Source organism: Apostichopus japonicus, chromosome 17 (assembly GCF_037975245.1).
Source record: "Apostichopus japonicus isolate 1M-3 chromosome 17, ASM3797524v1, whole genome shotgun sequence".
Taxonomy (NCBI): Eukaryota; Metazoa; Echinodermata; class Holothuroidea; order Aspidochirotida; family Stichopodidae; genus Apostichopus; species Apostichopus japonicus.
Genome location: NC_092577.1, coordinates 9,282,905 through 9,300,522, shown reverse-complemented (window position 1 = coordinate 9,300,522; position 17,618 = coordinate 9,282,905). Strand labels below are relative to the sequence as shown.

The window sequence follows — 17,618 nt, the reverse complement described above, 5'->3', positions numbered from 1 at the left end:
CATTTAAGAAGTGAAATGTGGTATTCTGAGGCATAGTTATTTATATATATATATAAATGAGGTTTATAATATGGTATACACGCGAGATTGTGCAAATAACTACCTGTTACTACCCCTCCCACCTCTTCTAGATCCGTGCCTTGTACCAGGTACCAATTTACGGTATTTCCAAAAGTAAACGTGCCGAGGTGACTTCTTTGATCAATGTATCAGGTAAATATTATTATCAACGATCATTTCAAATCTGCTTGTTGCTGATTGGTTACTCACCAATTGGTTACTCACCATATCTTCTCCTCTCAAATTAAGCAATAAATATATATTTACACAATGTCAACAACAAGTGTTGTGAACTTTGTGCTGTCATTTACTCACCAGGGTATTGAATCAGCCTTCAAATTCCAGCGTTAGATTGGACTAAACAGACCACTTTAAATTAAAATAGACTTAGTGTCATTCGTTTTTATTGTAGAATACCAATACCGCAAATATCACATACAAGATAACTTATATATTACATGAACCCCTATAGCAGGGAATTGATGGTTCCCAAGCATAGTCTATGACTATACAAACAGAGGAGAGGGAAATGGAAGTGGTGAATGGTTAATTTAAAATGATGTTTTTTTCTTAATTTACCTTTTTTTTTTTATAAATTAGTTGGCTTTCATCTTGTGCTGTTTTCTTGTAAATGTGGCGTTATTCAGAAGTCTTACGCGGTGTTCTTTAGAAAAAGACATTCCTTGTGAAACTCAAATTTTTGAATCTCTTCCAAATAACTAAAATAACATGATGTAAAATAAATTGCATTTCAAGACAAAACAATATTGGAAAAGGCTCCCTAGAAAAGTATCACTTGGACGTGAAATGTGGTATTCTGAGGTATAGGTATTGAATATAAATGAGGTGTACAATTTGGTATACATGCAAGGTTGTGCAAATAACTACCTGTTACCATCCTCTCCCACTCCTTTAAGATCCGTGCCTTGTACCAGGTACCAATTTACGGTTTTTCCATAAGTAAACGTGCCAAGAGTAAATATTACACCAACGACCATATCAAATCTGCTCTGTCGCTGATTGGTTAATCTTTTTAACGACTTATTTATAACCTACTCACTATATCTTCTCCTCTCATATAAAGCAATAAATAAATATTTACACAATGTCAACAACAAGGGTTGTGAACTTTGTGCTGTCATTTACTCACCAGGGTATTAAATCAGACTTCATTCTGCTTATATAACCCTCCCTTAGGAGGGTGGTTTTATTGAAAACAAAAGGATAACGTAACATTAATATTCATTCAATATTAACATAATCTTCATAAGCCTCATGACATAGTATGTCAAATTGAGGGCACTTTGTAAAGATACTTTTTGGTTCATGATATTATTTGTCGGATCTTGGAATTTTATTAGAAGAGGGAAAACAAACTAGAATTACTGTTAGTAAAATACTAAATCATCATAAGAGCTACCATCATTGTAAATCGACCAAACACAGTAAAGTATATAACTCTAGCGATCAAACAGTAAAGTATTCAACTCTAGCGACCTAAAACAGTAAGTATATAACTCAAGCGACCGAACACAGTAAAGTATATAACTCAAGTGACCTATAACACAGTAAAGTATATAACTCAAGCGTTCCATCCGAATACACTTGATATTACAAGACCTGTAACATTACGTATGGTTCATGTAGTTCGCAGTCCTACTATGGATAAATAGAAACATGTAAGTACTGGTAAGGAAAACTCAAGGTACGGGGGAGGACATTGCCAATATGTGCATTACTTGCGAAAGATCACGTGATGTGCATTATTTTTGTTTCTGCAGACGATGCAGATGATGAAAAACGGTCTTTTTATTCGTTGATCGGAATCGACCGACTCGAAGATGTGAAATTGAAGGCAACATTTAAATAGTAACAATGATGAGTTCTTACTTCACAATATATAACAATAGTTGATATGATAAAAAATAGAAACATAAAACGGTATCAGAAAGAAACAAAAACAGTACGAAACATGCACTCTTGCACCTTCATCAGACGAATCAGGTGTTTTGTAAACATCTTTGATTACTAGTATCCATCCATTCAATGACTCAATAAGCACTAAACTGTCATGTATAATTATGTTATGTTTGTATGGGACATTTAATTAGCAACATCATTAATTATAAAACTAGGAAATGAACATTGTTGACTGGAGTTAGAATCTTATTTTGGTTTGCAACCCAGTCACTTCAGTGATGTGCTCATCAAATTCCAGCTTTAGATTGGACTGAACAGACCACTTTAAATTAAAATAGGCTAAGTCTCACTCGTTTCTTATGGTAAAATACCTCAAACATATATGAGATAACTTATATATTACATGAGCTCCTATAGCAGGGAATGAATGGGTGTGTTCGAAAGCAGAGTCTATGACTATACAAACAAAGTGAAGCAATGACGTAACAAGCATGTTCATTGATTGTAGAAGGAGAGGGAAATGGAAATGGAAGTGGCTAATGGTTAATTTGAAATTATTATTTTCTCTTAATTTACAAATTATTTTTTCTTAGATTAATTGGCTAACATCTTGTGTGTTGTTTTCTTGTAAATATTGCGTTATTCAGGAATCTTACGCAGTGTTCTTTAGAAAAAGACGTTCCTTGTGAAACTCAAATATTTGAATTTCTTCCAAATAACTAAAGTAGCATAACGCAAAATGAATTGCCTTTAAAGACAAAACAATTTTAACCGTATAGTTGAATATCCTATATAAAAGAGGCGTTATAGTTTGGTGTTCGTCATGGCAAAAATAACAAAATCTTGATAAAAATTGCTTGTAGCAAGAAAATAGCATAACATAAAATGAATTACTAGAAATATATTGCAAGTATGTACGTCAATAACAAATAATTGAAATACATGAAATCAACTAAGAGCGAAATAGTTTGATTCTTTCTCCGGTCGTAACTAATTAATGCATTAAATATTATAAATGCTCTAGTCATACCCCTACAACTCCTCATTCCTAAATATACTTGAGTTCATTCAGACATATCAAATAAAAGGAGTGCTTGTATTAAATAATAACGATAGTACCACATTGTTTTTAGACATTTACTGTAAATGTGGAGGTCAATAACAATAGATTGAAACTCTTGAATAAACTGACTTGGGTCACTTGTCTTTCTTTGGTTGTTACTAATATTGTAATAAGTATTGAGTATATCATTAACTTCTCCATTAACCTCCCCCACTCAATCTCCACCCAACCCACGAACACACATGTGACCAATCTGACTCCTATGGTCTATTATATCTTATTACATTGTTGATTTGCGATCTTCTTAGATGCATTTTAACATATTACACTGAGATTAGCTTGACCATACTATGCCAAATAAGGAAATGTACAACAATTAACCATTATCTAAAGTTCATTTTAACAAACGGTCAATGCCACTGAAAGAAATGATTATTTTTATACTGTGCATTTTGTAGCAATGCATTGGAATCTTCTGACGTCATCACATTGATTTAAAGCTGACCGTATAGGTGATGGAACACTCTCAATACAAGAGTTACGTAGCTGATATTAGACGTTTATATCACGGAAGTTGGAAACCTAGGAATAGAGAAATAAAATACATTATTGCAGAAGAGTATAGTAGGAGAGTGTTCGCGTCAGTGATTAACGTTGATGTAATTCACATTTAAAGAAATTGGAACCAGATTGAGACACTTCTTCCAAGGTGTAAACCAACTTTTTCTTCTGCATTAAAGTCTGCACGCGTAAGTAATTATGAAATCTACAGCGTATAGTTATTACCTATACTTAAATGCATTATAACCAACATGTGATTGTTGAATCAAATTCCAATATAAGCTGCCTGGGGTTCTTACCCCAGATACTTTTTGTTTACGTCAAATGGTCCATCCTGGGGCAAAGTTAGATTCTATACGAGGTCAGATAGTTAAGTCTAAACGCAATCACTTATTTGTCGGTTTAAAAGGGAAAGGGAAAGACGCCCTCTCTTGGGTCGGCACCTGATATCGCAGTCAATGATTTGAAGTTACAAATATTTGATAATATGACATCCAAGCGTTGACTAAGCACATCAACTACCGAACGTAAGACGGTAACGTTCATTTAGTAAAAGTGACAGGGTTATTGCATAGGTATGTGATGAGGTCAGTAACAGGGTAAGTGAATAGGTATATGTGATGGTGTCAGTGACAGGGTTAGTGAATATGTAAGTGATGGGGTCAGTTGCAATGTTAGTGAATATGTCAGTTATGGGGTCAGTGACATGGTTAGTGAATATGTTAGTGATGGGGTCAGTGACAGGGTTAGTGAATATATATGTGATGGGTTCAGTGACAGGGTTAGTGAGTATGTATGTGATGGGTTCAGTGACAGGGTTAGTGAATATGTAAGTGATGGGGTCAGTGACAGGGTTAGTGAATATGTTAGTGATGGGGTCAGTGACAGGGTTAGTGAATATGTAAGTGATGGGTTCAGTGACAGGGTTAGTGAATATGTATGTGATGGGTTCAGTGACAGGGTCAGTGAATATGTAAGTGATGGGGTCAGTGACAGGGTAAGTGAATATGTATGTGATGGGTTCAGTGACAGGGTAAGTGAATATGTATGTGATGGGTTCAGTGACAGGGTTAGTGAATATGTAAGTGATGGGGTCAGTGACAGGGTTGGTGAATATGTATGTGATGGGTTCAGTGACATGGTTAGTGAATATGTAAGTGATGAGGCCAGTAACATGGTTAGTGAATATGTAAGTGATGGGGTCAGTGACAGGGTTAGTGAATATGTAAGTTATGGGGTCAGTGACAGGGTTAGTGAATATGTCAGTGATGGGGTCAGTAACAGGGCAAGTCAATATGTAAGTTATGGGGTCAGTGACAGGGTTAGTGAGTATGTATGTGATGGGTTCAGTGACTGGGTTAGTGAATATGTAAGTGATGGGGTCAGTGACAGGGTAAGTGAATATGTATGTGATGGGTTCAGTGACAGGGTTAGTGAATATGTAAGTGATGGGGCCAGTGACAGGGTTGGTGAATATGTATGTGATGGGTTCAGTGACATGGTTAGTGAATATGTAAGTGATGAGGCCAGTAACATGGTTAGTGAATATGTAAGTTATGGGGTCAGTGACAGGGTTAGTGAATATGTCAGTGATGGGGTCAGTAACAGGGCAAGTCAATATGTAAGTTATGGGGTCAGTGACAGGGTTAGTGAGTTTGTATGTGATGGGTTCAGTGACAGGGTTAGTGAATATGTAAGTGATGGGGTCAGTGACAGGGTTAGTGAATATGTTAGTGATAGGTTCAGTGACAGGGTTAGTGAATATGTAAGTGATGGGTTTAGTGACAGGGTTAGTGAATATGTATGTGATGGGTTCAGTGACAGGGTCAGTGAATATGTAAGTGATGGGGTCAGTGACAGGGTAAGTGAAATTGTATGTGGTGGGTTCAGTGACAGGGTAAGTGAATATGTATGTGATGGGTTCAGTGACAGGGTTAGTGAATATGTAAGTGATGGGGTCAGTGACAGGGTTGGTGAATATGTATGTGATGGGTTCAGTGACATGGTTAGTGAATATGTAAGTGATGAGGCCAGTAACATGGTTAGTGAATATGTAAGTGATGGGGTCAGTGACAGGGTTAGTGAATATGTAAGTGATGGGGTCAGTGACAGGGTTAGTGAATATGTCAGTGATGGGGTCAGTAACAGGGCAAGTCAATATGTAAGTTATGGGGTCAGTGACATGGTTAGTGAATATGTTAGTGATGGGGTCAGTGACAGGGTTAGTGAATATATATGTGATGGGTTCATTGACAGGGTTAGTGAGTATGTATGTGATGGGTCCAGTCACAGGGTTAGTGAATATGTAAGTGATGGGGTCAGTGAAAGGGTTAGTGAATATGTATGTGATGGGTTCAGTTACATTGTTAGTGAATATGTAAGTGATGGGGTCAGTGACAGGGTTAGTGAATATGTATGTGATGGGTTCAGTGACAGGGTCAGTGAATATGTTAGTGATGGGGTCAGTGATATGGTTATTGAATATGTAAGTGATGGGGTAAGTAACATGGTTAGTCAATATATTAGTGATGGGGTCAGTGACAGGGTTAGTGAATATGTATGTGATGGGTTCAGTGACAGGGTTAGTGAATATTTATGTGATTGGTTCAGTGACAGGGCTAGTGAAAATGTAAGTGATGGGGTCAGTGACAGGGTTAGTGAATATGCATGTGATGGGTTCAGTGACAGTTAGTGAATATGTTAGTGATGGGGTCAGTGACAGGGTTAGTAAAAATGTAAGTGATGGGGTCAGTGACAGGGTTAGTGAATATGTATGTGATGGGTTCAGTGACAGGGTATGTGAATAGGTAAGTGATGGGTTCAGTGAAAGGGTTAGTGAATATGTTAGTGATGGGGTCAGTGACAGGGTTAGTGAATATGTATGTGATGGGTGTAGTGACAGGGTTAGTGAATATGTAAGTGATGGGGTCACTGACATGGTTAGTGAATATGTAGGTGATTGGGTCAGTGACAGTGTTAGTGAATAGGTGAGTGATGTGGTCACTGATAGATTTAGTTGATAGGTAAGTGATAGGGTCAATGACAGGGTTAGTGACTAGGTAAGTGATGGGGCCAGTGACAGGGTTAGTGAATATGTAAGTGATGGGGTCAGTGACAGGGTAAGTGAATATGCAAGTGATGTGGTCAGTGACAGGGTTAGTGAATAGGTTAGTGATAGGGTCAGTGACAGGGTTAGTGAATAGGTAAGTGATGGGGTTAATAACAGGGTTAGTGAATATGTAAGTGATGGGGCCAGTGACAGGGTTAGTGAATAGGTAAGTGATGGGGTAAGTGACAGGGTAAGTGAATATGCAAGTGATGTGGTCAGTGACAGGGTTAGTGAATAGGTAAGTGATGGGGTTAGTGACAGGGTTAGTGAATAAAGTCAGTGACAGGGTTAGTGAATAAGTAAGTGATGGGGTCAGTGACAGGGATAGTGAATATGTAAGTGCTGGGGTCAGTGACAGGGTTAGTGAATAGGTAAGGAATATGATAAAGGAGACCTGACAAAGTATCGAACTATTTTCTGGGTAACTAATACATAGTAATGAATATTGATTAAAACTATAATTAATCTTAACATCAAATCAAGGCAACGGCAAAGTCACAAAACCATTAATCTTAGTCTTGTAAACTGAACTTACCACTTTAATGTAGTCTTCTTCAGTGAGATCAGTGTTGTCGATTTTGTGCTGGGAAATTAAAACAAATTTAACACTCAGATCACGACAGCGTGGCTTAAAGGTAATTCTATCTTCATGCGATTACATTTCAGCACTAACTAATATTTTTCATTTACATTGGTGCGTTGATTTCAACCTAAAGTAATTGCTTAAAATCTCTAAAAATTAACGCAATATGATTCGGAAAGAAATCCACCAGGGAATTTCTGTCAGAAATTTGACATAGTAGAAAAAATGAGGTAAAGTTCTTTTATAAAACGATGAAAATAATTCATGAATCATAAAGTAAGTCACATTATTTATATTTTGTTATTATGTAAATTGATCCATACCTGCCAAGTACCAGAGTTGAGATTCAAACGATACCAAACTTCTGATGGATACCATAACACTGAAAAGAGATGGAAATGTCTTAAATTTAGTAGAATAACTTATTTTTCTAAGGACCATCCTTTAGATCTTAGGCACAAAACTTTAGTCTTACAATTACAGGTGACGTCATACCAAGTATCTAACGACATACAAAGCACAATGACATCACACCTACTTGTCATGATTTACTAAACCTCGATCACTAGGTACCACAACCATTGGCACATATATACACTAATCAATTATGTTTACGTATTTAATTCCTTGTAGATATCTTAAAGGGTGTTTAATAATTAGATGGGTGCTAGTCATTGTTAATGCAAAGAATACATTACAGTTGAAAAACTACACGTATGTTACCAGTGTCAATGTAACAAGTATTTTAACGCTAAGTCTGTTGTTATTATAAAAGTTATATTCAGATAAAGTATTATTTTCATGATTTTAGCAATTACCTTCAACATTTTTTTCAGTTAATGACGTCAAAAGTGCACGACGATGAAATCCGACTGGTAACAAAGAATAGTTAAATCTGTGGAGAAAACACATCGAAAATATAACAATGATTTAACTTTGAATTTCCTGCGATTTAAATTGTTGTTTTTTAAACTTGAGATTACCAACAAATGCTGCCATCGAATCCAGGGTCTTCAGTACAGGTTTGTACGAACGTTTACGGAAACAATGATTCTCATCAAAAACATTATTGCAGTCTAGTTTTGTTTGTTGGCAGTGCTTGAAACAATATCAGCATATTGTCTGAATTTCAGTAAAGTGTCGTCTTGTTTTTGTTTTTGTTTTTTGGTAGGGATGGGGTGGGCTGCAGTCCCCTATCCCCGGCTCCTTCGCCTAATGATCCTGGCGGTAACTTACCTCTCAAAAGGAGTATGAGAATCTTTTAGAGGACTAGGGTATGACCTACCGGACTACCACTAACGAGAGAAGAGCGCATATAGGGAAGTGGTAGCATTCGTATACTTTACAAATGCACCGAAGTCAATAAGTGTTGTAATCAGCAACTTTGACATAACTACGTCAATGAATCGCAATCTGGCATTGCACATTCTTTTGAAACCATTTTTTTTCACACCAACAGACAGGAGTCATACAGTGTCATTCTTGATCAAAATGATTTTGGATACAAAGTTATCTATACTGGTAAACATGACTGCGGTGTACACTCACTTCCACAGGTGCTTTTATTAATGATGAACTAAGAAAGCTTACTCGAAGAACCACTTGAAATAAGATAAATTTATCTACGGCATATGTTTATCTACTCCTCCATTTTACACCGGACTATATAAATTTATCTATGGCATTTCTTTACCTACTACTCCATGTTACACTGGTCCTCTCAGTCTTTATTTAGCTTCAAGAGAAACACTCCAATAGAGTTCCCTTCGCCAGACCGCGACAGACACACTGTACTTGTTATGAATAAGATCTTCAAGATGCATTATTTACCTTACTGTTTTCAGTTTTTTACACTTTGCTATAAAGCTGAGTATTCCATCCAACTCAATTTCTGTCATTTCGTGTCCGTTTTGCTCAAACCAAAGTTGCTCAACGTTCTCTAGTATTGGAATACGAAGTTGAGATTTAAGAACAATATGACTGGTTACGACATCTACTGACTGGAAAGACTCAAAGAGATATAAACTTGAAACTGGTATCTGCAATGAAAGAATAAGTAGAACGTTTTTTAATAGTATTTTTATTGACTAATATGAATAATCATCAATCAACAGTTTATTTTACTAAATATTTATATCTGATATGAGGCACGATAATCGCAGTTTTTTATTGTCTAAGTTCCTTTATAATTGTCGAGCAATTTACATCATCTGATCTTTAACAACGTAGTGTTTTCGAAATTATAATTCGTTCTGTGAAATCACATGATCAGAATTGATAGATTTGAGTCGTTCATGTGCACATAATAAATGTTCGTGTATGTTACAGCAGTATCATGTCTCTATATGAACAGTTACTGTAGTGTTCATTCTTCTGGTTATATATTAACGATGCATTTAATCCTCATGACTATAGGAGATTGGCGAAAAATGTTGAATATTAAAACCAGTGTGTTTGTTGGTTTCCTTACTTGTTAACGTTTCATATATTTTCTTTTATAAAAGATAGATTTTTTTCAAGCATTTACATAGCGTTCACAACATGTGCACACCATACATACAGTGGTGTGCCTTATGACACATTGCGCTCGCCTTGTAACCAGTTCTTCAGAATGGTGAATTTATTCTATAATATACCTTTTCTCTAGCAGCGATGTTTATCAGTTGTAAAACAGATCTCTGCATCACCCTAGTATCTTGATTCCTCATCTGCAATGTTCTGGAACAGATTTCCCTCAGATTGTCTTTAATGCCATCTACCTTTCCACGTTGTTCAAGTAAACACAACATCACAAAGACATCTCCACATTCTACATGGCTCAGATAATCTAATATGTGTTTTGCACATGCATGATTTAAGCCACACGCAAATCGGTAAAGGTACTGGAAGGTAAAAGGATCCAAGTCCTCTAGTATTTCGAGTTCTTCGTCTCCATCAGACTTATTATCGGGATCATCAACCTTAGCGATGACGGCAGCCAAATAATGAGCAGCGTACCAATCACAGTAAAGGTTGTGATAAAATTTGATAATTTTAATGACTTCAGAATTTGATAGAGTTTCTTCAGTTTGGTTTGATATTCTTTCCTCCTCTCGTAATATCCCAATGCATACGAAAGTTTCAATGAAAGATTCTCCAATCTCTTTGGTAAGTAATTCTTTTTCCCACTGAGGACTTTCTGATTGTAACTGAAGGCCCTGAAACGAAAGTCTATAAAGCTCCTGGTTGTGTTTCTCAATTGTTACAAATCGGCTGTCCATATTAGCACATTCCATCTTATTATCAAAATGACTATGAAGAGAGCTGATCACGTGACTGAAGAAACTGGTTATGGAGGTACAATGCAACAGTTCACTTCCAGCCTCATGAGAGAGGTGAGCATACGTAACAAATATTAGAGGGATCTGATAGAATTCATAGAGGATTGAAGTACTTGGAAGCCATTCCTTGATAACATTAAGTGTTTCATCATCATTACCTGATGTTAATACTTCACGTACGTACCTTTCCTGTGTTTCAGTACTAAATCCCATTAATCTTACACGGTTAGTCCAATTAACACATTCGTGAGGTATTTTACCTGATCGTGTTGTAACGATAAGTTTACATTTTGGTAAGATTATTTTCTTGATGATATTCATGAAGTGATTTGATTGGCTGTGGTGAGGGTACTCGTCAATCCCATCTAGCACAATCACTAAAGAGGTTTGTGCTTCACTAAGTATTTCTCTAATATCATCAATAGAATATTTAGAGTCTTTGGATAAAATGAAACATTTAATAGCATCATAAATAGACGACACACCTGATAATTGTCTCATCTTAACTACAATCAATATGTCTACGTCACGCAGACAAGATTCCACGTCATGATTACACCACTCATACGTGAGTTGTAAGGTTAGGAATGATTTACCGGACCCTGGTTCACCTTCAATAATCCATCGGTTATCTTCCATTACATTTTTGTTAAAAATGTCTTTGTAAGAATCTAGTTTCTGCCAGCGATGTTGATGTTTAGTCTGATCTTTAGAGAGATATTCAACTCCTCCCTCGGGAAACAAACGTTGGACTGGGTATTGTTTCTCTAAGAAAGGGATTGGTCGAATGGACCGATATGAATATTCATATTCCGTTTTCAGCTCTGCTTTGAATTGCTCCATACGGTCTGAGAAATGCAAATTAAAGAAAATAAAAACAACATATCATCGAAGAAAATCAAACTATATTTCATATGAATACCTGGATATATTACATAGCAGGTTCTTTTACATCAACAGGTTTGTTCAGGAAATAAAGAAAAAAAAAACATATGCAAAGGCTAAGTGGTACCCTTTGTACAAACCAACTAGTTAAAACGCCCCGACCACCTCTCTCCCCTCCTCATTTGCATGGGGTGTGTTTCAGTGCTTATATATAAACCGGAAACAATTATAACGGCGTGCGATCTGTTTGAAGTCGCTGTGAACGACAAAAGTATACCAGTAAAATCGGATTAATATGAAATTTTGTATCGCCTTATATGCGTTCATATCTTCATGTAACAATTCCAATCGGTTAGGTCAAATTAATAAGGAAGAAACAAAACAATCAAAACAATATAAACAAAATCACGTTGAACTCTCGATCATACACTGTTAAAGTAAATACAATGCTGAGGCTTAAATCCTTAACAATCTTTATTTTAAACATAAGCTTTTTTATGCTTAAGTTACTATTACAAAACTATGTAATTACAACAAACCTTGCACTGTAAGGCGCTCCATCGATTATGACGTCGCAACAACTTTCGTGATTGGTTGGCTGGATAAACTTGGGTCTTCACTTTTCTTTTCCGTTGAGTGATATTATCCATGAGTATCTTTCAAAGAGATGATCTGACGAATCTATATTGATACAAAATGCATGGTTAAAACTAACAAAATTTTTATAAATCAATGTATAATTCTCTAAGTCAACAGGACCAGTCATTTTACCAACAGGTCTCTGGCTCGACAGAGATTACAACAAAGCGAATCTATCCTTATTATCTCTGATTAACTGTTTATCGTTCACACAAAACATCGACCTTTGAAGTAATCTAATATTAACCCGCGCTGATAAATTCAACTTTCTGTTTTGTTGTCAATATTCGTGATATCCTTTACGAAAGTCACCTACAGGTCGTCAGTTTAGATGGCGGGCTTCACAATTATTGCGAGGCTCTCTCATTATCGTAGTTACAACGGTTAGTCATTTGCATGTTAAAAAATCTGTTTAAGTTAAGTTTTATTATTTGATTATGCTAATCGATAGTGACATCAGATAATTTGGTCTTAAATGTGTGTAATGCAGCAATACAAAGCGCGCACGTGACGAAATATTACCGTTGAGGATCAAATCAAATTTAGTAATTATTCCCTCAGTAACATTTATTTGATGCAATTAGTGAGAAAGATGACACTTTGTTATCAATACACTTTCTTGTGTATAGAATTAGCCTACCACGTTTACATTGTTAGCCTAACTGTTGCTTTAAGCGGCACGATTGAGACTCGTGCAGAGGAAAATAGTTTCAACGGTTTCTTTATATTTAGAATCTTACATGATTTACATTTTTCTAATAATGTTAGTAATATAACATTTACCATGCATCGTTCTGGTCACCCTGATAAGCAAAAATATTAGTCACGTGATTGCTATCATACAAAACAAAAAATCTTTAACATCAGTTAAAATCTTAAACTTAAAACGCTTATTATATTGTTTCAATATTCTTCCTAGTTATCAGGAAGTTTTGTAGAGTTTAAGAATACTGTTATGTTCCATCTTGGTTTTTAGAGACAAGAACCACATTCCCACCGGGTAAGCCTATTTTAACTTATTCAATGTTCTCTTTACTTCCTACATATATGCCTAACTTATACTATGTTCCATGAACTTCCCACTAGATTTATATTAGTAAAACTGATTAACTGGTCCATTATCTTCCCACATGCTTTACTCCATGTTCCATACAGAGAGAAAGTAAGACGCTCTCATATGCATATCATTGCACGCTGAAAATAAGCCTATACCTTGAGGAATCTATTAAATGATTTCCATCCCGATTCATCCATTTAAGTTGGACCTAAGCCTAAAGGCGCAAGGCCTGTTATGAAAGTATTACAATTCTAAATGTAAGTTTCGACAGGACTCACTGTTAGTATATTTATAATCTGATCTGACAGCAATAAAGTGAAGGATAGCACATGTTCTGACTGGAAGAGATATGTCGTAGTGGCATGAATGGACTATTAAATAACCAGGATTTACATAATAAGAGGTTGACTAACATGATCTTAAAATTCTTCCCTTCAAATGTATGGAATATTTAAATCGACATTGAAATCTGATTATACAGACATGGATTATAATTCTTATACATTGAAATTGCCTTGAAGACGCCATGTTTATATAGTAATATGTTGTCATAAATTTAACATAGCCTATGTTATTAATGACGTGTTTAGTATATCAGTACATATATAGCTTCACACCATTACTGTCTCCTGTACGTTACTTACCAGTACGATCATCGCTTTGTGGGTTTATAATCCAGAGTAAAATTTAAGTCTAGAATCCTTCAATCCTTTAATAACAGATGAAAATCACGAAAGAAGAACATATGGAAACATGAATGAAGAATATCCAATTGACAAGATGGCGTCGTGTAGGTCATGTGACGTTCTAATATACGAACCTGGATGCTAACTAGATATCGGTAGGAATCAGTCTATAGATTATCTGGTTTCAAAGTTCATGTTTTATTATTTACACAATCAAAGACTTTATTTGATAATACAATGCATATCTGATATTTATGCCTTGCTGTGTTTATTCTGTCATATCAGCCGTTCAAATGTACCTTCTGTACGTATATGCATTGCTGTCAGTTACGTCTATTAATGCGAAACCATTGTAAGTTTCCGATGTATGTTGTCCTATATGTGCGTAATATGCCTGTTAAGTACGGTACGCAAACTGTGTAGATCAAACTACAAGCGGCGATGGCCAACTCTGAATATGCCTTGACAAGAAATCTACACAGATTGGTTTACGAAAATGAAAACAACGTAAAAATACTGTTTATTAAACAAATATAAAAAAGAAAAGAAATTATACACAATTTAACAAAAGAGAGTGTAGATATAATGAGCTATAGAGCGGGATTCTAACACGTAAGATTAGGATTGCAAGGGTCTGTGATTAGAGTCCCGTTCTAGAAACAAATAATATTTTGCTCTGTTCAAATTGATCGTCCCGGTCAGTTATCAGTAAGACAGGATTTCAATGAACGGAAGAACAAGTTTTAGTTTAAGTCATCAACAATGTCTGTTATATATGAAGGGTTAGATGTTTTCAAATGATTGAGTCATGTTAGAAACTGAGAATATAATTTTTTTTTCAATTAAAGAACTTTATATGCTTCAGTATATGCTTCAGATATGGTGCAGTAGCGCAATGGCGTTCACAAGATACCAAAGGTGTGTGGGGGAGGGGAGCTGCAGGGGCGTACCGAGGAATTTGCCAAGGGAGGGCGAAGCTTGTCAGCAAACTATCTAAGCGTAGCACCACTTGTTGGCGCGAAGCGTACAAGAAACTTTTGGCCGAATTGCTGGAAATGGCACTTCCAAGTATGTTGCATCTAAGCATTTTCTATTTTGAAATTACTAGCGATATCATAACAATTTTTTGAATGCTCAAGGGAGGAACGGGCGGTCGCCCCTTCAAACCCCCACTCCCTTGGCTACGCGCACATGGGGAGCTGGGTATCGTATACTTTCTACTGTTTAACGTGTTGGAGCTTGAACTTTTGTGAGATCCTGCCCGGAAAGAGAAAATATAAATTTAGACATAAAACTGTGCACTGTGCATATTTAGACCAAGGAGCTGCTACTCTAACGCAGCTCCCTGTTTAGACTATAAAGCAGGTCCATATAAGTAACACTCAACGCAATGTTTACTAATAAATGATAACATAATAGTAAGGGTGATGATACAACCGTATCAAGGGTTCAATTCTCACCAGGATGATTGCAACTATCCACGGAGTGAACCATTTCCCAATGACTGGCGATCTGAGATGTGACCATGACCCACATGCATACCCCTACGCCATTGCGCCCGACTGAAGATCCGAGGTGGGGCCATTGTCCACGTGCGATCCGCCACCCATTGTGCACTCCACTGCAGGAGCGTCGAATGCCAGGTCCGGTCCCGATGACAATGCCGGGCCCCCTCTCTTCACTGGTCACATATCCCATAAAGTTTGTTGTAGACCCCGTACTTCTCCCGGGCGCGTAATATGATTACGAGGCCCCCAGACTACAAAATGATGCTATAATTACATCACGTCAACTCCTATGTATACGACTATGCTTGCGTGTGTTATAAACTCAGCAACTTTCCACACCATTTAGGGGAGGGGAAGGGAGAAGAGGGGAAGGAGAAGAGGGGGGTGGGTGTGAGTGGACGGGGAGGGAGAAGCAAGGGGCGGGTAGGGGAAGGGAGGAGGCACGTGTTCCCATTCTCCCAGTGGCTACGATACTATATGTATGTTCGTATGTATGTATTTTAGATCCTCCTGCAAACGAACTGGCGAAGAAGCCTCATTGGCTAATCACATCCGCAAGCTGACCGAAGTCAGTCTCTTAGATTCATATTTTAATATGTCAATTGTCAACAACTCTGTAACTGGACGACACACATTAATCTTGAAGTGACTCGAACCGGGACCTTATGATTGGAAGGCATCGGCGTTAACCACTGAGCTAACACTCCTAACTAACACTGAGCTAACGCTACTATATATATATTCACTGTACACAATAGTACGTATAGAGGCAGTCATACAATAGGCAGGCATACACAGGTATCCATATATCAGTGGCTCAAATGAGATATTGTTTATAATAGAGACATCAAGCCGGTACCACATGACGCAGGGAACTTTGTCTTTATATCGATATGATCTATAAACTATACATATTGTCCCGAATGTTACGCCTTCATTATTCAAATCATAGACTATGTATAAACCCAATTCCTATACAGTTTGTAACGTCTGGACACATGCTGCTTCAGCAGTTTTGGTGCTTACCTTCCACAGCCAAATTCTTACGTGGCCATAACAGAACTGATCACCTACAAACGGCGGCTAAATCATCAATAAAAATTCATTGACTGTCGCAATTTATATTATAATGTTTCTTTCTTTTAAAAAGATAAGAGTCCTTGTATATGTAAAAAAAATACCATTTACTGAACTATGATACTATAATATACCACTTAGGGTTTAAAAAGAAACTTTCCATCTCAATTGCTTTCTCATGAAAATGACCAGTCAAATTGCCGATGAAGAAATTGACCAGCGTAAACTTGCGTGGAGATTGACAAGGGTCTCACTGTTCCAGGTGTGTGGCTTGGAAGTATGTGGTGTCATTTTTTCCCCAGTATGGGTCAGCCACTCAATTTAGGGCAAACTACCAATGGCAGATGACTTTAATTTCACCTAACTAAGATCGTGTCCACAAAATTTATACGATATTTTAATCGTTTCCATTTGGGAGTAAACGACATACTAGTCTTGGCCAAGTCGTTTTAATACTCTTGTTCTCGCGTGCAAACTGTACATGCCTCAGAATCCGTTTCTGCCTACAACAAATGTGCTTGCCCAATGTAGGCTACTTTACATGCCCGAGGATCTGTCCGATACAAACAATCTAAAGCGTTGCCGCGGGCGTTCTCTAGATAGATACGGTAATATAGCTTTGTATAAAAGAAAGGTACACTGGGCTGTATACAAGGGTAACGACATACTCAATAGCAAACTCTATTTGCAAAGCATTTGGTAGTTGACCTTCATTTCTTTCGGAAAGAATCATATAAACTTCCAAATAATTTCAAGCGATGTAACAGGGGCGTATCCAGGATTTTCTAACCCGGGGGGGGGGGCGCGAATTACTATCTAAGCGGAGCGCCACCATCGGTTGGCGCGCAGCGTACAAGAAAATTTCTTGTTTTCATACCACCCAGATCACCGGATATGGCACTTCTCGGGCTTGAAATGACCAACCAGATGTACACTTTTTGCCTGAGAACCAAGTTTTCCCAATAGTTTTTTTCCACTTATAACCGTTTGAAGATTGCCACCAGTCACAAATCATGTGACCTCATCCCATGTCCTGTGAATCATTGTTTTTGTAGGTGATTCTACGTCGCGGCCCACAATATCCGTCAGCCCCGCTTTTCAAGGTTTTACGCCCATTATTTGTTCAGAATTTGAAAATTCACATTTCTCG

At 37.0% G+C, this 17,618-nt stretch overlaps 1 protein-coding gene across 3 annotated transcripts in view; it reads right to left on the bottom strand.

Annotated features, from left to right (window-relative positions):
- The window catches only part of LOC139954916 (uncharacterized), a 160,678-nt gene extending 146,575 nt beyond the window's left edge, over positions 1-14,103 (bottom strand). Inside the window, exons 1-8 of one of the 3 annotated variants that reach the window (XM_071954905.1) lie at positions 13,842-14,101; positions 12,041-12,182; positions 9,933-11,464; positions 9,127-9,335; positions 8,115-8,191; positions 7,620-7,678; positions 7,249-7,296; positions 3,549-3,625 (exon numbers count right to left, since the gene is read on the bottom strand). In XM_071954905.1, coding sequence (XP_071811006.1) covers positions 3,596-3,625; positions 7,249-7,296; positions 7,620-7,678; positions 8,115-8,191; positions 9,127-9,335; positions 9,933-11,464; positions 12,041-12,062 — 1,977 coding nt within the window. In that variant the 5' untranslated portion in view covers positions 12,063-12,182; positions 13,842-14,101 and the 3' untranslated portion in view covers positions 3,549-3,595. Of the gene's footprint in view, positions 1-662; positions 3,626-7,248; positions 7,297-7,619; positions 7,679-8,114; positions 8,192-9,126; positions 9,336-9,932; positions 11,465-12,040; positions 12,183-13,841 lie in introns of those variants that run through there. The other 2 variants (XM_071954904.1, XM_071954906.1) reach the window with 2 other exon arrangements.
- Positions 14,104-17,618: the final 3,515 nt, after the last annotated feature.